Genomic DNA, 23,381 nt, shown 5'->3' with positions numbered 1-23,381 from the left:
CCCTATAGTTCAAAATTTACAGCTGGTGAACACAAGCAACTTGGATGAATGCATCCTCCATGCAAGCTGTCCCTCCTAACTCAGCCTCCCTCTATTATTTTGTCAGGATCAGCTGATTCTGTGCCACAGGACCAAGGATGTAGTTTTTCTTTTCATCTAGAGCAGGAAGCAAGTTCAGTGCTGAAATCCCACAAACTGTTACCCCAAGAGACAAAGCAGGGAGCAATGTAGGAACAGCAACTCAGAAGGGCAAGCCCTAGCAGTGAACCTCGCACTGCCTTCACCATGCAGCTATGTGGGAACAGCTGTCAGAGCTTGGTCAGTACACAGAAAAGAGCATTGCTCTTCCACAAAATTTGTTACAAAAAATAATGCAGAATATCCTGAGTCCTGCCTCTCAAGGGTGGTTGGGTCCGGGGCAAAACCAAATAAATAAAAAACATGAGACTGTTTATGGGGCAACAACTAGGATACGTTTTTCTGATACCTTTCACCACACATACGGAGGACTAGGTAAAAGGTGCACCCTCTGAGACTTTGATTTTCTCACCTAGTGTTTTGGCAAAAAACGCAGAAAGTGCTTGCTTCGGCAGCACATATACTAAAATTGGAACGATACAGAGAAGATAGCATGGTCCCTGAAGATTTAAAACAAACAAAAAGCTTAGGAAGTATTCTTTCATTTGGAATGGCTCCATGACTCCTCTTAGGGTTGAAGGCCTATGATCTCACTCCAGAGGAATCTGTTCTCAATGACCTAGAGGCTGTGTGGGGAACAGTTTGAGAAGGGGGTTCACTGTAGTTCACTTTGGCTGCAGGCATGGCTGCCTGCACCATAGGGCTGGGTGGGGCAGGGGGTGGGGGTTGCCTAGCTCTCACAGCCTCCTGGAGGCAGATAAGCACGGGGAAATGGGAAGGGTCTCAGCTCACTGTTAACTCCAGATCATTCTGGATGTCACCTCTGATGAACATCTGCCTCAGGCATATTCAGGATATATGCACACAAAAGAAATTTAGAAATTGCACTCTAAACAGAATTGACTGAATAAACCGTATCAGAAACCTGCATATGATCAGGAAAAATATTCTGCTTCTTTCATCTCGTTTTAAAACCTCTTTTAGTCTCCCACATTCTTAAATCCTTTGGTCAGCATTACTAGCCACTTATGCTTTATGGGTAACTATAAAACTGGAAAGAACCCAAGAGATCAGAGGTATTTGGGACTGAGAACGGCAACATCAGGAGATTGATATCACTCAGCTCAGTTATCTCAACTTCTGTGAGCCTCAGTTTCTTCAACTATAATGAAGGAACTGGAGGAAACCACATCTCAAGTCTCTTCCAATGCATCCAATCTGCTCCTACTAATCCAGCTAGGAAAAGTGGTCATCTTTAATGTGAAAGGAGACGAGTGGAAGGGGAAGGGGCCAGGAGACGTTTCAAGAAGGAAGAAACAGTGAAGAGGATTTCAAAAGTAGAAAAAGGGGCAGAAGAAGAGGGCAATTCAAAGAACGGAACGAATGAATGTAGGATTTGGAGAAGAGTGAATAATTCGGCCAGAGCTCAGATTATGAGAGAAGGGTTCACTGAGAAATGTGCTGAAGAAGCAGGCTGGTGCCACAATAGGAAAGACTTTGAATGCCAGGCTGTGATATTTATATGTAAATCCAATGGCAACAGTGAAACACTGCACTATTTTAGGAAGTGATTAGAGTTGAATTTTAAGAACACTTCCATCTCGTTTTATCTTTCTCGTAACAAGATATGATTGTATGACAAGCTGATCTGAAAGTAGAAAAATTGTTTTTGAAATAATGTGGCTAATTCTTATTAACATACTTTTTTTTTTGCCTTAGATCAGTGTTGTCCAATAGAGCTTTCTGTGATGATGGAAAAGTTCTCTATGTGCACTGTCCAATACAGCAGCCACTGGCCACATGTGGCTACTGAACACCTAAAATGTGGTATGACTGAGGAACTGAGTTTCACATTTTATTTAATTTAAAAATAGCCATAAGGCCGGATGCAGTGGCTCACACCTGTAATCCCAGAACTTTGGGAGGCTGAGGCAGGCGGATTTCTTGAGGTCGGGAGTTCAAGACCACCCTGGCCAACATGGCGAAACCCCATCTCTATTAAAAATACAAAAATCAGTCAGGAGTGGTGGTGCACGCCTATAATCCCAGCTACTCAGAAGGCTGGGGCAGGAAAATCACTTGACCCTGGGAGGTGAAGGTTGCAGTGAGCCGAAATCACAGCACTGCACTCCAGCCTGGGTGACAGAGTGAGACTCCGTCTCAAAAAAAAAAAAAAAACCACATATGGCTAGAGGCAGCCATATTGGACAATACAGCTTTAGATACTTGTTGGACTGAGAAAAACAACAACAACAGCTTTAGTTATATAAATGAATAAAGCAGATTTGAAAAGACATGCTTCCTAAATTTATCCAGGTAAATGAATATGGAATTTTTGTTGTTGTTGTTGCCCAGGCTAGTGTCAAACTTCTGGGCTCAAGCAATTCGCCTGCCTCAGCCTCCCAAAGTTTTGGGATTACAGGTGTGAGCCACCACACTCAGCCTTTTAATGTTAATTTATAAAAATAAATAACACTTTTGAATCTTCCTAATGATGGTTAAATCAGACAAGCCACTTTCAAATAATTTTAGAATATTATCTCTCTCTCTCTCTCTCTCTCTCTCTATATATGATCCAATGCCTAAGGCTAAGTTCACTGACATTAAATTTTCATGCAAAACATTATAACATCTTCTATCTTGGGGATGTAGTAATAACTTTATATTAAGAAATAACAGCCAAACTTGGCAACATAGTGAGACCCTATCCCTACAAAAAATAATTTAAAAAAATTAGCCAGGCATGGTGGTGCATTTCTGTAGTTCCTTCTACTCAGGAGGCTGAGGCGGGAGGATTGCTTGAGTCCAGGAGTTCAAGACCACAGTGAGCTGTGATTACACCACTGCACTCCACTGAGAGACAGATTAAAGTCCTGCCTCTTAAAAAAAAAAAAAGCCTGCGCACAGTGGCTCACACCTGTAATCCTAGCACTTTGGAAAGCCAAAGAGGGAGGATCGCTTGAACCCCAGGAGTTCAAAACCAGCCTAGACTGCACTGTGAGACCCCGTCGCTACAAAAAATAAAAAAAATTAGCCCACTGTGGTGGTGTGTGCCTGTAGTCTCAGCAACAAGGGAGGCTAAGGTAGTATAGAAAGACTACATGTAGTGAAAGATCATTCTTTTAGAAGACTTACTTTGATTTTGTCCAATATTCTTACACTTTCCAAGGTAGGAAATGTCTAAACAAATAAAAATTTGCCTATATTAAATAGACTAGATTTATTGATATGATGAAATATCATGCAGCTATTAAAAAAATGAGGCAGTAGCTCTATAGGTGCTGCTATGGAACAGTGGCCTAGACTTGTTAAGTGAAAACAGCAGAGTGCAAAATGGTATAAACAGCACATTACCGTCAATGTACATCCCTGTGATGGGGGTCAGGATATACTACCCTGAAATATGGCACACCTTGGCATACTGAATATTTTAAGAAAATGGCAGCAAAAAAAAAATTACTATGACTATCCCCTGCCCTTATCCCCTGAAGCAGGTCATAACATCTAGGAAAAATATTTTGACCTTCCCCTGAAGGAGGTCATAAGGCCCTCATGTGAGAGATGCCTTCCCTTTACCTGGAGGAAACGAACATCCTTATTTCTGAAGACAGGGGGTCACAGAGAAGAATCTGAACAAAAAGGCCTACTAAAATCCCCCATACTGTGCTCCTCATTGTACAGGTCCAAGTTAGATATCGTTTCCTCCTGATATCTCCCAAGGCTGATTAGGGTGCTTTCTATTACCCACAGCCCCCTGGGCTTCTTTATTGATGGTATCACAATGTATTACGACAGCCTGGTTGTCAGTCCTGTAAGCTCTGGGAAGGCAGGGGGTGTGACTGTCTTGCTCACAGCTGTGTCCCTAGGGCCTGGCACAGACACTGGCAATGAATACACACGTGATAGTTACTGGCTGAATGAAGGAACAGTGGACCCTCAGTATCATGTTCCAGAGAAAGTAGGGATAATCCACTAGTCAGGAGGTAGCATGGCACTTTGTTTTAGTCATTTATTTTTTATTTATTTTTATTTATTTTTTTGAGATAGAGTCTTGCTCTGTCACTCAGGCTGGAGTGCAGTGGTGCAATCTCAGCTCACTGCAACCTCTGCCTCCCAGGTTCAAGTGATCCTCCTGCCTCAGCCTCCCGAGCAGCTGGGATTACAGGCCTGCATCACCACGTCCAACTAATTTTTTATTTTTAGTGGAGACGGGGTTTCGCCATGTTGGCCAGGCTGGTCTCAAACTTCTGACTTCAAATGATCTGCCTGCCTTGGCCTCCCAAAGGGTTGGGATTACAGGCATGAGCCACTGTGCCCGGCCTATTTTAGTCATTTAAAACTGCAGTTAAACAGTTTAACAATGATAGTATAGCATTTTATTTTAACTATTTTTTAAAAGTTGCACTTGTTGTTGGAAACAGAATGGAGGCCATTTTTTCCCTTCAACATTCCCAAGCAACTCTCCAAACCAAAACCTAGCCAAATGTTCTCAGTTACGCATTACTGTTGCTTCCACCTGGAGTACCTGTTTCCCCCCTCCCTTCTCCTTTACCTGTCTCCTAACTCTCAGTCCTTCCTCCAGGAAGTACTGCAAAATCACCCTGCTTCCTCCTTTGGGCTTTCAAGGTAGCGTGGTTCATACCATTATCAACATCCTCTCAGGCTATAATAACCCTCTGTTTATGTGCCTGTCTCATCAACCTCACAGGGAAGGCCTGTTTTCTTGTGTATTTTGTTTCCTTGGAGCCTGGCATAGTGCTGGACACACAGTAAGCATCCGATATAGGTCAAGCACCTGAAGAGGGCAGTCACTGTTCTTCTTTCCTAAAAGCATTTGCAAGAGCTAATTTAAAAAATCAAGGTTGCCAAGTAAGAATATGAGCTCTTCACTGGGTCAGTAAAGATCAGGAGAGTAGACAGGAGAAGTAGATCCCAGGAGCATCCCCAAGGCTGTCCTGTCCTAGAGCATTATAAAGTTTAAGTGAAGTCCTTCCTACTTAGTAGCTGAGATAGAATGGAGAGAGAAAAACACCAAAAGTGAAAGACGATTCCTGAGAAGTATCAAGTGGAAGAAAATGAGTCTGAAGTGAGAACTCCGTGTGGGGGGAAGCCTTCCTTTCAAATCCAAAGATCAAAGAGATGAAGTCTCTTGCAGCCACACATGCCATCATTCTAGGAAGCTCACCATTCCCCCAGGGCCTCGAGGCAGCGCATGCGGCCGAGCATCAGCTCTGGGTCATCCTTGTTCGTGTCCATTTTCTTGTCATAGGCCACAAGGGCATCCTCCCACTCATGCAGTTTCTCATACCAGGTAGCCTGGATCTCCTGTTACATGGGAAAGAAAGACTGCTGTGAGGTACACAGAAGAAGGGATCACATTGTTTAATCCACATACTCTCTTTCCTAATGTGCTGTTGTACGCATGACACTTCACCTATCACTGTTATGTCTGGGCTTGGATTAAAAACAACTTCAGACAATCTGGAGGAGTGCTGTTTGGGGAAGGTGGAAATGCTGGTTCCTTGGCACATGGATGGAATGATCCTGGGATTATCTGAGAGCAGACGTCAGGCCATACTCCTCCCCCATTATTTCCTTCCTAGACACATGGGTCATCAGAACACACCAGGATGTGGGGACGTGAGGACAGGGGAAATCATTTAGGGATAGCAGAAAACGCCGACCAGAGCACCAGAGCTGTTGCAAAGGTGCCATCGCTCCGATCTGCTGGAGTGCTGACACTGGGCTACTTGACAGGGATGGCAGCTGCTTTCCTGATGGGGCCAGAAAGACCAGGCCTCATCTGCATGTTTGCTGGAGGAAAACAACTCACGTTTTAAAAGCTCTTGATTCTCTGCATTTCTTAATACATTTTTAAAAATTCAGGAAATAATAATTTAAAATATAACAACACCACTTAAAATTTTTTGGAAAGTCTTTCCCCTATTCTTCTAGAGTCTCCCATCCAATGTTCCCTCCTGCTCAGTGCTTAGCAGGTTTACCAGCGTCAGGGGCCAAAGGAGGGATTGCATTACCCTAGCAGATGGTATGCCACGCTGAAAGTGGGTGTTGTCCACATGAGTAGGAGGTGCTACAGTCTGAAAGTTACAGATTATGACTCTCCAAATGATCAGGAGACTGTTTTATGTGCTTTCTATCTGCCCTCCATCTCAATTTCTCTCCTGGGCTGCTTCATCATCAGCTCAATAAATGACTATTTTTGCACAGGCAAGGGTAGTGGCTCCCTAGGGATTTCTTTAACAACAATATGATTCTGCAGTGAAATTTGTATGATATAATGCAGGGCCCACACTAGTTTCTCCCATTACCCTCTTCCCCTTTCTAAATAAAACTGATGTTTGTGCAGTATGTAGACTAACAACTACTCTGCTAAGCTGTCTAAAATAATCTTTTCTTCTTGAACCTCTGAAAAGAGGTCATTTATGCTGGAGATTGTTCCCTTGCACCTACTTCCCCTGGTCTGGTTCTTTCTGGCAGAGCCGGTGCCCTCTGCTGCCCCTAGACTAATTCTGCTGCCATAAAGTCTTTGCCCAACATCAGTGGAGTTTGTCAAAATGGGTATATCTGGCTCCATGTAAGGCAAACTATCTCAACTTCATTTTTCAAGCCTGTCCAAAATAATACCTATTATGCCTAAATACAAAATACGAAACTTAGAAAAGAGTGACTACAAAAACAGTGTAAAATTTAAAAGCACTGGTAGATTTCTCATTTCAAATTTCTATACTGGGTGGAAAAGAAAAAAAAAGAGCTGGTGACTAATGTGTGGCATACACTCAGCATGAACAAGCAGAGGGGAGAGGGGGCAGCATATGGAGTGGGTCAGTTAGAGGGCAGCATATTTTGAATTGCAATAGATTGCAGAAACTATAAGGTTTAAGCAATGAATCACACAAAATTCTAATGAGATTGCTGTTACCTAAATTTTGCTGAGAAAGCACAGGCTCTGCCAAGAAAAAGCAAACCATTGTCAAGCTTAATATGATTCAGCTACCTAAATATAACAGAAAATCCACCACGGGTTTAGCAATAATCCTGGAGCTAATGGCCACCTTTGGAACCTGAAGATGGAGAAACTTTCATTGAAGGCTGGCATTCTAAGTATGGTGTATAAACCATCTGCTGGCAGATCACCTGAATACCAGATGTCTGCAGAGTCCTTGTCTCAGTCAGCACTTTCTGAGATCTAAGCTCTAAGGATATCAAAGGAGAGAACATCTTGATCTAGGTGGAGTACATGAAGTGCCCTCTCGCCCTACTTTCTTCTCTCTGCAAACAAGGATTGTGGCAAGGATGGATGAGACACAGTTCTTTTACTTTGCCATCATCTGGAGAAATGCTGTCTTAGTCTAGTTACAGATAATATGTGCTAAGGCCGGGCATGGTGACTCACACCTGTAATCCCAGCACTTTGGGAGGCTGAGGTGAGAGGATCACCTGAAGTCGGGAGTTTGAGACTAGCCTGATCAACATGGAGAAATCCTGTCTCTAATAAAAACACAAAATTAGCTGGGCATGGTGGTGCATGCCTGTAATCCCAGCTTCTTGGGAGGCTGAGGCAGGAGAATTGCTTGAACCCGGGAGACAGGTTGCAGTGAGCCAAGATTGTGCCATTGCACTCTAGCCTGGGCAACAAGAGCAAAACCCCGTCTCAAAAAAAAAAAAAAAAAAAAAAAAAAAGGATAATACGTGCTAAAGATTGCAAAAGATTCCCTTAAAAGTTTCATTCTAATTTACTAGCCCTTCTGTGAGGCAAAATGCTAGATGATCAAACAAAACCTGTTAAATATTCCCAATTTTTCTCACTTTAACATCCTGGGCTCCTGATCAAGGCAAACCACAGTAAGCGACCTACATGACTAATAAAAGGTTCCTCATCAAATATATGGACCTAGAGCTTCTTGACCTTCCAGGAATTCAATGCTAAGTTGATTAAGTTGATGCTTTATATATTTTAGAAGTTATCAAAATGCCCTGCCAAGACCACAAAGAATAACAGAAACATTTTAAATACTGGTAGGCCAAAGATGGCAGTAGGGAAGTAGCTATGTAAGCAATAACGAACACAAAAATGCCTCAATGTCAGATATCAATTATAGTATTTATTTATTTATTTATTTATTTTGAGGCGGAGTTTTGCTCTTGTTGCTCAGGTTGGAGTGCAATGGCACAATCTCAGCTCACTGCAACCTCTGCCTCCCAGGTTCAAGTGATTCTCCTGTTTCAGCCTCCCGAGTAGCTATGATTACAGGTATGCACCACCATGCCCGGCTAATTTTGTATTTTTAGTAGAGATGGGGTTTCTCCACGTTGGTCAGGCTGGTCTTGAACTCCCGATCTCAGGTGATCTGCCGGTCTCAGCCTCCCAAAGTACTGGGATTGCAGGCTTGAGCCACTGTGCCTAGCCGTATAGCATGTATTTTCTAAAGAACTGGCCATGCTATCTTCCTAAGTATCTAATGAGGATTAACTGTGGCCTAGACACAACGCAAGCTCCCACAAAGATAACTCAGATCAGAGGCAAATGCCGTGGCTCTAATGTCAGACTGCCCTGGTTCAAGTCCTGGTTTTGCCATTTATTCACTCTGTCAGCTCAGACCAGTTCTTAACCTGCTGGGACCACAGTCTCCTCATCTGTAAAATGTGACAACAGCAGTAACCACTTCATCGTATTGTTGTGAGGACCAAATTACATGAAGTATATAAACACTTAGCAAAGGGCCAGGCACATGCTAAGAGTTTGATAAAATCAGTGCTTATTGCATATTCAAATCTACCCTCATGATTTATCTCAGTTGAAATAGAGTCCCAGAGGTTCCAAGATGGCCGAATAGGAACAGCTCCAGTCTACAGCTCCCAGTGTGAGCAAAGCAGAAGACAGGTGATTTCTGCGTTTCCACCTGAGGTACTGGGTTCATCTCACTGGGGCTTGTCAGACAGTGGGTGCAGGACAGTGGGTGCAGCCCATGGAACGTAAGCCAAAGCAGGGTGAGGCATCACCTCACCCCGGAAGTGCAAGGGGTCAAGGAATTCCCTTTCCTAGCCAAGGGAAGTTGTGACAGACGGCACCTGGAAAATCGGGTCACTCCCACCATAAAACTGCGCTTTTCCAACGGTCTTAGCAAACGGCACACCAGGAGATTATAACCCACGCCTGGCTCAGAGGGTCTCACGCCCACGGAGCCTCCCTCATTGCTAGCACAGCAGTCTGAGATCAAACTGCAAGGCGGCAACGAGGCTGGGTGAGGGGCGCCCACCACTGCTGAGGCTTGAGTAGGTAAACAAAGTGGCCGGGAAGCTAGATCTGGGTGGAGCCCACCACAGCTCAAGGAGGCCTGCCTGCCTCTGTAGACTCCACCTCTGGGGGCAGGGCATAGCTGAACAAAAGGCAGCAGAAACTTCTGCAGACTTAAATGTCCCTGTCTGACAACTTTGAAGAGAATAAATAGTAGTTCTTCCAGAACAGAGTTTGAGATCTGAGAACCGACAGACTGCCTCCTCAGGCGGGTCTCTGACCCCCAAGTAGCCTAACTGGGAGGCACCTCCCAGTAGGGGCCGACTGACACCTCACACGGCCGGGTGCCCCTCTGAGACAAAGCTTCCAGAGGAACAATCAGGCAGCAACATTGGCTGTTCTGCAATATTCGCTGTTCTGCAGCCTCCGCTGGTGATACCCAGGCAAACGGGGTCTGGAGTGGACCTCCAGCAAACTCCAACAGAACTGCAGCTGAGGGTCCTGACTGTTAGAAGTAAAACTAACAAACAGAAAGGACATGCACACCAAAACCCCATCTGTACATCACCATCATCAAAGACCAAAGGTAGATAAAACCACAAAGATGGGGAGAAACCAGAGCAGAAAAGCTGAAAATTCTAAAAATAAGAGCGCCTCTTCCCCTCCAAAGGAACGCAGCTCTTTGTTAGCAATGGAACAAAGCTGGACGGAGAATGACTTTGACGAGTTGAGAGAAGAAGGCTTCAGACCATCAAGCTTTTCCAAGCTAAAGGAGGATGTTCGAACCCATCACAAAGAAGCTAAAAACCTTGAAAAAAGATTAGACGAATGGCTAACTAGAATAACCAGTGTAGAGAAGACCTTAAATGACCTGAAGGAGATGAAAACCATGGCACGAGAACTAAGTGACGCATGCACAAGCTTCAGTAGCTGATTTGATCAACTGGAAGAAAGGGTATCAGTGATTGAAGATCAAATGAATGAAATGAAGTGAGAAGAGAAGTTTAGAGAAAAAAGAATAAAAGGAAACGAACAAAGCCTCCAAGAAATATGGGACCTCCCTCTCCCCCTCCCCCTCTCCCTCTCTCTCCTTCTTTCTTCGGTCTCCCTCTGTTGCCGAGGCTGGACTGTACTGCCGTGATCTCAGCTCGCTGCAACCTCCCTGCCTCGGGCTCCAGTGATTCTCCTGCCTCGGCCTGCCGAGTGCCTGGGATTGCAGGCGCACGCCGCCACGCCTGACTGGTTTTTGTATTTTTGGTGGACACGGGGTTTCGCCCTGTTGACCGGGCTGGTCTCCAGCTCCTGACCTCCAGTGATCTGCCCGCCTCGGCCTCCTGAGGTGCTGGGATTGCAGACGGAGTCTCGCTCACTCAATGCTCAATGTTGCCCAGGCTGGAATGCAGTGGTGTGATCTCGGCTCGCTACAACCTCCACCTCCCAGCCGCCTGCCTTGGCCTACCAAAGTGCTAAGATTACAGCCTCTGCCCGACCGCCACCCCGTCTAGGAAGTGAGGAGCGTCTCTGCCTGGCCGCCCATCGTCTGGGATGTGAGGAGCCCCTCTGCCCGGCCGCGCCGTCTGGGAAGTGAGGAACTCCTCTGCCCGGCCGCCCCGTCTGGGATGTGAGGAGCGCCTCTGCCTGGCTGCCCTGTCTGGGAAGTGAGGAGCGCCTCTGCCCGGCCACCACCCCGTCTGGGAGGAAGTGAGGAGCGCCTCTGCCCGGCTGCCCCGTCTGGGAAGTGAGGAGCGCCTCTGCCCAGCCGCCCCGTCTGGGAAGTGAGGAGCGCCTCTGTCCGGCCGCCCCATCTGGGAGGTGAGGAGCGCCTCTGCCCAGCCGCCCCGTCTGGGAAGTGAGGAGCGCCTCTGCCTGGCTGCCCTGTCTGGGAGGTGAGGAGCGCCTCTGCCCAGCCACCACCCTGTCTGGGAGGAAGTGAGGAGCACCTCTGCCCGGCTTCCCCATCTGGGAAGTGAGGAGCGCCTCTGCCCGGCCGCCCCGTCTGGGAGGTGAGGAGCGCCTCTGCCCGGCCACCCATCGTCTGGGAAGTGAGGAGCGCCTCTGCCCAGCTGCCCCGTCTGGGAAGTGAGGAGCGCCTCTGCCCGGCCGCTCCATCTGGGAGGTGAGGAGCGCCTCTGCCCGGCCACCCATCGTCTGGGAAGTGAGGAGCGCCTCTGCCCAGCCACCCCATCTGGGAGGTGTACCCAACAGCTCCGAAGAGACAGCGACCATCGAGAACGGGCCATGATGATGATGGCAGTTTTGTTGAAAAGAAAAGGGGGAAATGTGGGGAAAAGAAAGAGAGATCAGATTGTTACTGTGTCTGTGTAGAAAGAAGTAGGCATAGGAGACTCCATTTTGTTCTGTACTAGGAGAAATTCTTCTTCCTTGGGATGTTGTTGATCTATGGCCTTGTCCCCAGCCCCGTGCTCTCTGAAACATGTGCTGTGTCAACTCAGGGTTAAATGGATTAACGGCGGTGCAAGATGTGCTTTGTTAAACAGATGCTTGAAGGCAGCATGCTCTTAAGAGTCATCACCACTCCCTAATCTCAAGTACCCAGGGACACAAACACTGCGGAAGGCCGCAGGGACCTCTGCCTAGGAAAACCAGAGACCTTTGTTCATGTGTTTATCTGCTGACCTTCTCTCCACTATTATCCTATGACCCTGCCACATCCCCCTCTCTGAGAAACACCCAAGAATGATCAATAAATACTTTAAAAAAAAAAAAAAAGAAATATGGGACTATGTGAAAAGACCAAATCTACGTCTGATTGGTGTACCTGAAAGTGACGGGGAGTGAAATAGAACCAAGTTGGAAAACACTCTTCAGGATATTATCCAGGAGAACTTCCCCAACCTAGCAAGGCAGGCCAACATTCAAATTCAGGAAATACAGAGAACGCCACAAAGATACTCCTCGAGGAGAGCAACTCCAAGACACATAATTGTCAGATTCACCAAGGTTGAAATGAAGGAAAAAATGTTAAGGGCAGCCAGAGAGAAAGGTCGGGTTACCCACAAAGGGAAGCCCATCAGACTAACAGTGGATCTCTCGGAAGAAACTCTACAAGCCAGAAGAGAGTGGGGGCCAATATTCAACATTCTTAAAGAGAAGAATTTTCAACCCAGAATTTCATATCCAGCCAAACTAAGCTTCATAAGTGAAGGAGGGATAAAATACTTTACAGACAAGCAAATGCTGAGAGATTCTGTCATCACCAGGCCTGCCTTACAAGAGCTCCTGAAGGAAGCACTAAACATGGAAAGGAACAACCAGTACCAGCCACTCCAAAAACATGCCAAATTGTAAAGACCATCAATGCTAGGAAGAAACTGCATCAACTAACGAGCAAAATAACCAGCTAACATCATAATGACAGGATCAAATTCACACATAACAATATTAACTTTAAATGTAAATGGGCTAAATGCTCCAATTAAAAGACACAGACTGGCAAATTGGATAGAGTCAAGACCCATCAATGTGCTGTATTCAGGAGACCCATCTCATGTGCAGACACACACATAGGCTCAAAATAAAGGGATGGAGGAAGATCTACCAAGCAAATGGAAAACAAAAAAAAGTAAGGGTTGCAATCCTAGTCTCTGATAAAACAGACTTTAAACCAACAAAGATCAAAAGAGACAAAGAAGGCAACTATATAATGATAAAAGGATCAATTCAACAAGAAGAGCTAACTATCCATAATATATATGCACCCAGTAAAGGAGCACCCAGATTCATAAAGCAAGTCCTTAAAGACCTACAAAGAGACTTAGACTCCCAAACAGTAATAATGGGAGACTTTAACACCCCACTGTCAACATTAGACAGATCAACGAGACAGAAAGTTAACAAGGACATCCAGGAATTGAACTCAGCTCTGCACCAAGCAGACCTAATACACATCTACAGAACTCTCCACCCCACATCAACAGAATATACATTCTTCTCAGCACCACATTGCACTTATTCCAAAATTGACCACACAGTTGGAAATAAAGCACTCCTCAGCAAATGTAAAAGAACAGAAATCACAACAAACTGTCTCTCAGACCACAGTGCAATCAAACTAGAACTCAGGATTAAGAAACTCATTCAAAACCGCTCAACTACATGGAAACTGAACGACCTGCTCCTGAATGACTACTTGGTACATAATGAAATGAAGGCAGAAATAAAGATGTTCTTTGAAACCAATGAGAACATAGACACAACATACCAGAATCTATGGGATACATTTAAAGCAGGGTGTGGAGGAAAATTTATAGCACTAAATGCCCACAAGAGAAAGCAGGAAATATCTAAAATTGACACCCTAACATCACAATTAAAAGAATTGGAGAAGCAAGAGCAAACACATTCAAATGCTAGCAGAAGGCAAGAAATAACTAAAATCAGAGCAGAAGTGAAGGAGATAGAGACACAAAAACCCTTCAAAAAATCAATGAATCCAGGAGCTGGTTTTTTGAAAAGATCAACAAAATTGATAGACCACTAGCAAGACTAATAAAGAAGAAAAGAGAGGCCAGGCGCGGTGGCTCATGCCTGTAACCCCAGCACTTTGGGAGGCCGAGGCGGGCGGATCACAAGGACAGGAGATCGAGACCATCCTGGCTAACACAGTGAAACCCCATCTCTATAAAAAATTAGCTGGGCTTGGTGGCGGGCGCCTGTAGTCCCAGCTACTCGGGAGGCTGAGGCAGAAGAATTGCGTGAACCCGGGAGGCGGAGCTTGCAGTGAGCCGAGATTGTGCCACTGCACTCCAGCCTGGGCGACAGAGTAAGACTCTGTCTCAAAAAAAAAAAAAAAAGAGAGAGAGAGAAGAATCAAATATCATATAGACGCATAAAAAATGATAAAACGGATATCACCACCGATCGCACAGAAATACAAACTACCATTAGAGAATACTATAAACACCTCTACGCAAATAAACTAGAAAACCTAGAAGAAATGGATAAATTCCTGGACACATACACCCTCCCAAGACTAAACCAGTAGGAAGTTGAATCCCTGAATAGACCAATAACTGGCTCTGAAATTGAGGCAATAATTAATAGCCTACCAATCAAAAAAAGTCCAGGACTAGACAGGTTCACAGCCGAATTCTACCAGTGGTACAGAGAGGAGCTAGTACCATTGCTTCCTTCTGAAACTATTCCAATAAATAGAAAAAGAGGGAATCCTCCCTAACTCATTTTATGAGGCCAGCATCATCCTGATACCAAAGCCCGGCAGAGACAAAACAAAACAAGAGAATTTTAGACCAATATCCCTGATGAACATTGATGCAAAAATCCTCAATAAAATACAGCAAACCGAATCCAGCAGCACATCAAAAAGCTTATCCACCATGATCAAGTTGGCTTCATCCCTGGGATGCAAGGCTGGTTCAACATATGCAAATCAATAAACGTAATCCATCATATAAACAGAACCAAAGACAAAAACCACGACTACCTCAACAGATGCAGAAAAGGCCTTCAAGAAAATTCAACAGCCCTTCATGCTAAAAACTCTCAATAAATTAGGTATTGATGGGGCGTATCTCAAAATAATAAGATATATTTATGACAAACCCACAGCCAATATCATACTGAATGGGCAAAACTGGAAGCATTCCCTTTGAAAACTGGCACAGGACAGCAATGCCCTCTCTCACCACTCCTATTCAACATAGTGTTGGAAGTTCTGGCCAGGACAATCAGGCAGGAGAAAGAAATAAAGGGTATTCAATTAGGAAAAGAGGAAGTCAAATTGTCCCTGTTTGCAGATGACATGATTGTATATTTAGAAAACCCCGTCGTCTCTGCCCAAAATCTCCTTAAGCTGATAAGCAACTTCAGCAGTCTCAGGATACAAAATCAATGTGCAAAAATCACAAGCATTCTTATACACCAATAACAGAGAGCCAAATCATGAGTGAACTCCCATTCACAATTGCTTCAAAGAGAATAAAATACCTAGGAATCCAACTTATAAGGGACGTGAAGGGCCTCTTCAAGGAGAACTACAAACCACTGCTCAATGAAATAAAAGAGGACAAAAACAAATAGAAGAACATTCCATGCTCATGGATAGGAAGAATCAATATTGTGAAAATGGCCACACTGCCCAAGGTAATTTATAGATTCAATGCCATCCCCATCAAGCTACCAATGACTTTCTTCACAGAATTGGAAAAAACTACTTTAAAGTTCATATGGAACCAAAAAAGAGCCCGCATTGCCAAGACAATCCTAAGCCAAAAGAACAAAGCTGGAGGCATCACGCTACCTGACTTCAAACTATACTATAAGGCTACAGTAACCAAACAGCATGGTGCTGGTACCAAAACAGAGATATAGACCAATGGAACAGAACAGAGCCCTCAGAAATAATACCACACATCTACAACCATCTGATCTTTGACAAACCTGACAAAAACAAGAAATTGGGAAAGGATTCCCTATTTAATAAATGGTGCTGGGAAAACTGGCTAGCCATATGTAGAAAGCTGAAACTGGATCCCTTCCTAACAGCTTATACGAAAATTAATTCAAGATGGATTAAAGACTTAAATGCTAGACCTAAAACCATGAAAACCCTAGAAGAAAACCTAGGCAATACCATTCAGGATATAGGCATGGGCAAGGACTTCATGTCTAAAATACCAAAAGCAATGGCAACAAAAGCCAAAATTGACAAATGGGATCTAATTAAACTAAAGAGCTTCTGCACAGCAAAAGAAACTACCATCAGAGTGAACACGCAACCTACAGAATGGGAGAAAATTTTTGCAATCTACCCATCTGACAAAGGGCTAATATCCAGAATCTACAAAGAACTTAAACAAATTTACAAAAAAAATCAAACAACCCCATCAAAAAGTGGGCAAAGGAGATGAACAGACACTTCTCAAAAGAAGACATTTATGCAGCCTTTAAAAGACACATGAAAAAATGCTCATCACTGGCCATCAGAGAAATGCAAATCAAAACCACAATGAGATACCATCTCACACCAGTTAGAATGGCGATCATTAGAAAGTCAGGAAACAACAGGTGCTGGAGAGGATGTGGAGAAATAGGAATACTTTTACACTGTTGGTGGGACTGTAAACTAGTTCAATCATTGTGGAAGACAGTGTGGCGATTCCTCAAGGATCTAGAACTAGAAATACCATTTGACCCAGCCATCCCATTACTGGATATATACCCAAAGGATTATAAATCATGCTGCTATAAAGACACATGCACACATAGGTTTACTGCGGCACTATTCACAATAGCAAAGAGTTGGAACCAACCCAAATGTCCATCAATGATAGACTAGATTAAGAAAATGTGGCACATATACACCATGGAATACTATGCAGCCATAAAAAAGGATGAGTTCATGTCCTTTGTAGGGACATGGATGAAGCTGGAAACCATCATTCTCAGTGAACTATCGCAAAGACAGAAAACCAAACACCGCATGTTCTCACTCATAGGTGGGAACTGAACAATGAGAACACTTGGATACAGGATGGGGAACATCACACACTGGGGCCTGTCATGGGGTGGGGGGAGGGGGAAGGGATAGCATTAGGAGATATTCCTAATGTAAATGACGAGTTAATGGGCGCAGCACACCAACATGGCACATGTGTACATATGTAACAAACCTGCACATTGTGCACATGTACCCTAGAACTTAAAGTATAATTAAAAAAGAAAAGAAAGAAATAGAGTCCCTACAGACAGTTTATCTCTTTCATCCTGAAGATTGGTAAGTCAGCATCAGACTGTTATGAATTAGAGAAAAAACAGAAAAGGAAAGTAACTTTCTGAAGGTCAGGGCCAATACCTCCCTAGCCAAGTCTCTACCTCCTGCTTTTCCAAAAAGAATGAGGTGCTTACCAGCTCTCCAAAGTGTTTCATGGCATATTCTAACACTCCGGCCGCTGCCTCCGGCTGCTGTAGCTTATTATTAATGCTGAGAAAACAAAGGGAAAAGGTAGTTACACTCAACAGGTCTGAGGATGGGAGATGTGGGGGTCATTTGTGGGCAGATGGTTCACCAGCACTTTGAGGACAGTGTCTTGCATATGTTGAAAGAGTATCAATTATCTATTACCATCCAGAAAGCTCAGTTTAAATCGTTTCATCTGAAAGAGGTTTGTGGTCTCCTCCCACGATTTTGGGGGTCAGTAATGGGAATACTCATCTTGCTGCTCTGTGGCCCTTCCTTTAAGAGCACAGACTAGGCCGGGGGCGGTGGCTCACGCCTGTAATCCAATCCCGAGGTGGTTGGATCACGAGGTCAGGAGATCAAGACCATCCTGGCTAACACGGTGAAACCCTGTCTCTACTAAAAATACAAAAAAATTAGCCGGGCCTGGTGGCGGGCACCTGTAGTCCCAGCTACTGATGAGGCTGAGGCAGGAGAATGGTGTGAACCTGGGAGGCAGAGCTTGCAGTGAGCTGAGACCGAGCCACTGCACTCCAGCCTGGGTGACAGAGTGAGACACTGTCTCAAAAAAAAAAAAAAAAAAAAGAGCATAGACTGGTTTCCTATCAGATGCCAGCAGGCAGGCAACATGTGTCTGTTTCTGAAACACCAGAAACCTTGGATACGAACTTATCCCTGTTGTAGTACACAATCATATGAGACTCCTCTGAACTTTTTTTTTTTTTTTTGAGACAGGATCTTGCTATGTTGTCCAGGCTGGTCTCGGACTCCTGGGCTCAAGTGATCCTCCTGCCTCAGCCTCCTGAGTAGCTGGGATTACAGGTACACACCACAGCACCTGGCTCCTCTGAACTTTTAAGTCTTAACTTCTCATCAGTTGCCTTCCGTAGTAGGAATAACAAAATTAATCAAAACCATCGGACTCTGTGAGTGACATAGGTGGCACCAAGGTTGGGGCATGCACATCAATGACAGAACCCGGGGAGCTGTGGCAATGCAGCCATGCTGACCGTTCTGACAGAGCCCACCCCCTTCAAATTCAGATGCCTACCTAGACCCTATTCAGGGGCTGTTCCCTTCCACCCTTTGCAGAAGGCTGCCAAGGGACCACATCTAGAGTTTCCTGAACTGGCCTCTACTGTAGAGAAGCTTTTCACTAATGACACCCTGCTCTGCTGATGCCATCTTTAGGCTGGAGGAATGTTACCACACTGGGACAACTGGGCAGTGCCACTGGGAGGCCTGGTACCTGGAGTTGGTTCATCAGAGGCTGCTAGGAGGCCTTGAAAGCAGAGTAGCCATGGGGGCTTAGATCCTTGTTCCTGTAGGAACTTATGCAACTAAGCTCAGTACTAAATATAAGCCTGAGTTATGGAAGGAAGGGAAAGAGGGGAGGGTGAAGGAGCTCGCTTGAGAAATCCACAAGACCACAATGATTATATCTGTTTAAAGGTAGGGAGCAAAATGTGACACATCAACCTGGGAGTCTAGACTGGTTTAATGAACAAGGATCCAGTTTACTGCTTTGAGTACAAACTGTCTACTTGACCAGAATTAATTTTTAAGTGGTTTTGGGAAATTCCAGGATTTGAGTTCAATGTGGTAATATGGCAAGAAATTGCTGTTATAAATATTATTTTTAAAAATCCAAATTCTACCACATTTCTTCCAATAAAACCAAAGGAAATTGCCCAGAAATCTAAAGAAGCTAACATTTGTGAAAGTAATAATCTAATGCCTCATGTTTACAATGCGTTTTCAAATAATCTTTCCAATCCATCACTTCTTTGACCTCATGCATCCCTAAGAGTGGGAAGGGAGAGGTGTTATCAGATCCAAGGCCCACAGGAATCAGGAATGTCCCCACAGTAAATCAAGCACCTTATGCCTCTTTGTTAAGGAAAAGTTGGGGGTGAAACAGCCTTGGATTTGGAGTCAGAAGATGGGGTTTTTCCCCATGTCAGACTGATCACATGCTGACGTGATAACAAGCTTGAGGGAGACACATCTCACCACATGTGATGGTAAAAACCCAATCATCATGCATAAATGTATACAAAAGGATTGAAACTTGGGTTTAACTTTCTGGAGGTCTAATTCTGCCACTTATAAGCTGTGTGATCATAAATAAGTCATTTTAAAAATTTTAATTTTTAATTTTTTTGGGTACATAGTAGGACATATTTAAGTCATCTTTTTTGAATGTAAATTCCTTATCTATATAACAGGGCTAATATCACCTCCTCCTTCAGAGGGTTCTTCAGGGAATTAAACAGTGAACATGCAATTGCTAAGCAGGTCCTTCACCTGTGTTTGTCCAAGCATAAAAGCTGCTAAAACACAGTTATATGCTTGTCTGCAGAAATAACATACACCTACGGTGGAGACCTAAGTTAGGACTAGGAAGTCATCACTGCGAATTCCCAATGTTTCCTGAGTAGAACTGTTCGAGTGTCCAGTATCCAGTTTCTAGGCTCCAGATTTGTTGGGGAAGCTACAGGGCTGGTGCTTCTTGACCTGGTGCTTCTTGAGCTCATTGCAAGGCAATGAGCCAGAATATGCTCCATAAGTTAGCCTGCTACAAAATTCGGAGATGCTTTTAATTTCAGAGTGAAACCATGGCATGACGGTTTCCCTTAGGAAGCCCTATATGAGGTTTTCTAAGCTGAGAATGAAAAGCAAGTCTAAAGGGACCTACTCCACTGTAGGTTCATTGGGAAGCAGTTCCCAATGCCTCTTGGCCCCATAAATCAGGTACTGGGCTTTGTGCCCAATCACATGGGGCTGGGTAAACTGTACTAATAATATTACTAGGTATAGATTTGGGATTATCTAGTTCCTTGAAGCCAAATAAAGATTTTGGAAGCATAAGAAAACAGGAAAAAAGAAAGCCAGTGGCTGGGCACAGTGGTTCATGCCTGTAATTCTAGCACTTTGGGAGGTTGAGGCAGGAGGATTGCTTGAGCTCAGGAGTTTTAAACCAGCCTGGGCAACATAGTGAGACCCCATTTCTATTAAAGAAAAATAATAATAAAAAAAAGAGAGCCAGTATATAGTCTGTATATTTTAATAGTATGTTCCCTGTATTATTACAATGGATTCTTGGGATGGCCTTGGTAGGAGTAAAAAATTGTTCTGATAAGGAAGATAAAGTGTTCTTCACCTGAATCAGAAGAAACTAACTCTAAGAAACGACACAAAAATCTGAGGCTGAGGTGGATGGATCATGAGGTCAGGAGTTCGAGACCAGCCTGGCCAACACAGCGAAACCCCCGTCTCTACTAAAAATACAAAAATTAGCTGGGCGTGGTGGTGGGCACCTGTAATCCCAGCTACTCGGGAGGCTGAGACAGGAGAGTTGCTTGAACCCGGGAGGTGGAGGTTGCAGTGAGCCGAGATTATGCCACTGCTCTCCAGCCTGGGCGACAGAGCTAGACTCTATTTCAAAAAAAAAAAGAAATCCAGGAGTTCTAACAACTGTCTTCAATCTTGTGCTCTGGAAAACATTCTATTTTCTTTTCTTCTTTCTTTCTTTTTTAAAGAGACAGGGTCTTGCTCTGTCATCCAGACTGAAGTTCAGTGGCACAAATATGGCTCACTGCAGCCTCAATCTCCTGGCTCAAGCAATCCTCTGGCCTCGGCCTCCCAAAATGCTGGGATGACAGGTGTGAGGCACTGCACCTGGCCTCCAGCCTATTTTTAAATTTTAACATTACCGAAGCTTGACTCATGCTGAGGACAAAACAACAAAAACAAAAACAAATACAAGTCTTTTCCTAATCCACTCTCCCAATTATCACAGTGCATAAAAAATGAGTTTTACAACAAACTGATCAAAATTAGGAAGTAGTGATTAGGGACCTCAAAAGAGAAACAAATTTTACCTTAACACAGCTACGGCCTTGATATACCACCTCTAAGGACTGACCAGCACAGCTTTGCAAATTAAAAATGTAAAAACATATGGCCCTAACTCCTTTAAAAGAGAGTCCAGGCCAGGCACGGTGGCTCATGCCTGTAATTCCAGAGCTTTGGGAGGCCAAAGTAGGAGGATCACCTGAGGTCAGTAGTTTCAGACCAGGCTGGCCAACATGATGAAACCCCATCTCTACTAAAAATACAAAAATTAGCCAGGTGTTGTGGCACACGCTTGTAATCCCAGCTACTTGGAAGGGTGAGGCAGGAGAATCACTTGAACCTCGGAAGGTTGCAGTGAGCCAAAATTGTGCCACTGCACTCCAGCCTGGGCAACAAGAGCAAAACTCCATCTCAAAAAAAAAAAAAAGGAGAGTCCAATGACTTATCTGTATAATATTTCCCATTTGAATGTGTGGAGGCAGGTCAGGCTGCAGACAGAGCTCAGTGGGCAGGAAAGAGGGCAACAGGCTGAGCTCACTGGGGGACCAGGCCTTTACCAGTGGCCATTAAACTTGGGGGTGCACCTTGGGATCCATGATAAGCTCTTATTGAGCAGTAAGAACATAATCATTAAAAAATTACAACTTTGGCTGGGCGCGGTGGCTCACGCCTATAATCTCAGCACTTTGGGAGGCTGAGGCGGGCGGATCATGAGGTCAGGAGATCGAGACCACCCTGGCTAACACGGTGAAACCCCGTCTCTACTAAAAACACAAAAAAGTTAGCCGGGCATGGTGGTGGGCGCCTGTATAGTCTCAGCTACTCAGGAGACTGAGGCAGGAGAATGGCATGAACCCGAGAGGTGGAGCTTGCAGTGAGCCGAGATCACACCACTGCACTCCAACCTGGGTGACCGCCAGACTGTCTCAAAAAAACAAACAAAAAAAATTACAACTTTGGGCCAGGCGTGGTGGCTCATGCCTATAATCCCAGCACTTTGGGAGGCCGAGGTGGGCAGATCACAAGGTCAGGAGTTCGAGACCAGCCTGGCCAACATGGTGAAACCCCATCTCTACTAAAAATACAAAAGTTAGCTGAGTGTGGTGGCGGATGCCTGTAATTGCAGCTACTCAGGAGGCTGAGGCAGGAGGATCGTTTGAACCCAGGAGGCGGAGGTTGCAGTGAGCCAAGATCACACCACTGCACTCCAGCCTGAGCGAAAAAAGCAAGACTCCGTCTCAAAAAAAAAAAAAAAAAAAAAAAAAAAAATTACAACTTTGACTAAACTCATGAAAAATGAACACTCTCGCTCTGAGAAATTAATTTCTTTGTCTCTGATTTGAGAACCTGAAGGTAAGAAGGTCACTGTCCATATCCACTCTCTTTTTTTTTTTTTTTTTTTTTTTGAGACCAAGTCTCTGTCACCCAGGCTGGAGTGCAATGGCGTGATCTCAGCTCACTGCACCCTCCACCTCCTGGGTTCAAGCGATTCTCCTGTCTTAGCCTCCCGAGTAGTCGGGATTACAGGTGCCCACCAGCATACTTGGCTAATTTTTGTATTTTTAGTAGAAATGAGGTTTTGCCATGTTGCCCAGGCTGGTCTCGAACTCCTGAGCTCAAGTGATCTGCCTGTCTCAGCCTCCCAAATTGTTAGGATTATAGGCATGAGCCACCACGCCCAGCCACACCTACTCTCTTGATTGTTCAAAGAATAAAGAAATTTTTAGCGAACCAGCTGCTATCACCCTGCGTATTTATTTCTTCTTCCCCCTTTTCCACTTTAATTTCCTACAGGACTTTCTCCCTAAGCTACATTTCTCTTATTTCCTTCTGAGGAGTTCCCATGTACGCCTCTAAAGCTGCTGGAGAATACTAATTATGGATGCGGATGCTCTGGACAGTGAAGTGAGCAGGCTTATTAATCCTGGTGATCAAGAGAGTCTGTTATCGTGTTTGGGATCTTAATTTTTTCTTCTTCCTCCATGCCTTCTGGCACTCCATCACGGGAGGCAACAAGAAGATACAAGAAGAAGATACCAAAATAAGAAGAGAGCTCACCATATGTGCCAGGCACTGCGCTTATTGTTTCTATGTATTATTTCAACCCTGTGAAACTATTATTAATATTCTTATTTTATATATGAAGAAAACATGGCCCAGGAGGTCACAGGCTGTTGCTTTCCCTTAAAA

The 23,381-nt window shown here is 44.5% G+C and overlaps 1 protein-coding gene, 1 non-coding gene and 1 pseudogene across 2 annotated transcripts in view; 1 reads left to right on the top strand and 2 right to left on the bottom strand.

Annotated features, from left to right (window-relative positions):
* MTOR (mechanistic target of rapamycin kinase) overlaps positions 1-23,381 on the bottom strand; it is a 157,063-nt gene that overhangs the window by 46,213 nt on the left and 87,469 nt on the right. Inside the window, exons 29-30 of the mRNA XM_054439543.1 lie at positions 17,282-17,357; positions 5,324-5,463 (exon numbers count right to left, since the gene is read on the bottom strand). Of these exons, the coding sequence (XP_054295518.1) occupies positions 5,324-5,463; positions 17,282-17,357 (216 nt within the window). The remainder of the gene's footprint in view (positions 1-5,323; positions 5,464-17,281; positions 17,358-23,381) is intronic.
* Positions 578-677, top strand: LOC129023407 (U6 spliceosomal RNA; annotated as a pseudogene).
* On the bottom strand, positions 19,292-19,398 carry LOC129024265 (small nucleolar RNA U13). Its single transcript, XR_008497053.1, has one exon. It is a non-coding gene; the product is annotated as a small nucleolar RNA U13 (small nucleolar RNA).

Source organism: Pongo pygmaeus, chromosome 1 (genome assembly GCF_028885625.2).
Source record: "Pongo pygmaeus isolate AG05252 chromosome 1, NHGRI_mPonPyg2-v2.0_pri, whole genome shotgun sequence".
In the NCBI taxonomy this organism is placed as follows: domain Eukaryota; kingdom Metazoa; phylum Chordata; class Mammalia; order Primates; family Hominidae; genus Pongo; species Pongo pygmaeus.
The sequence above is the reverse complement of the archived record's forward strand: the minus strand, read 5'-3'. Positions and strand labels throughout refer to the sequence as shown.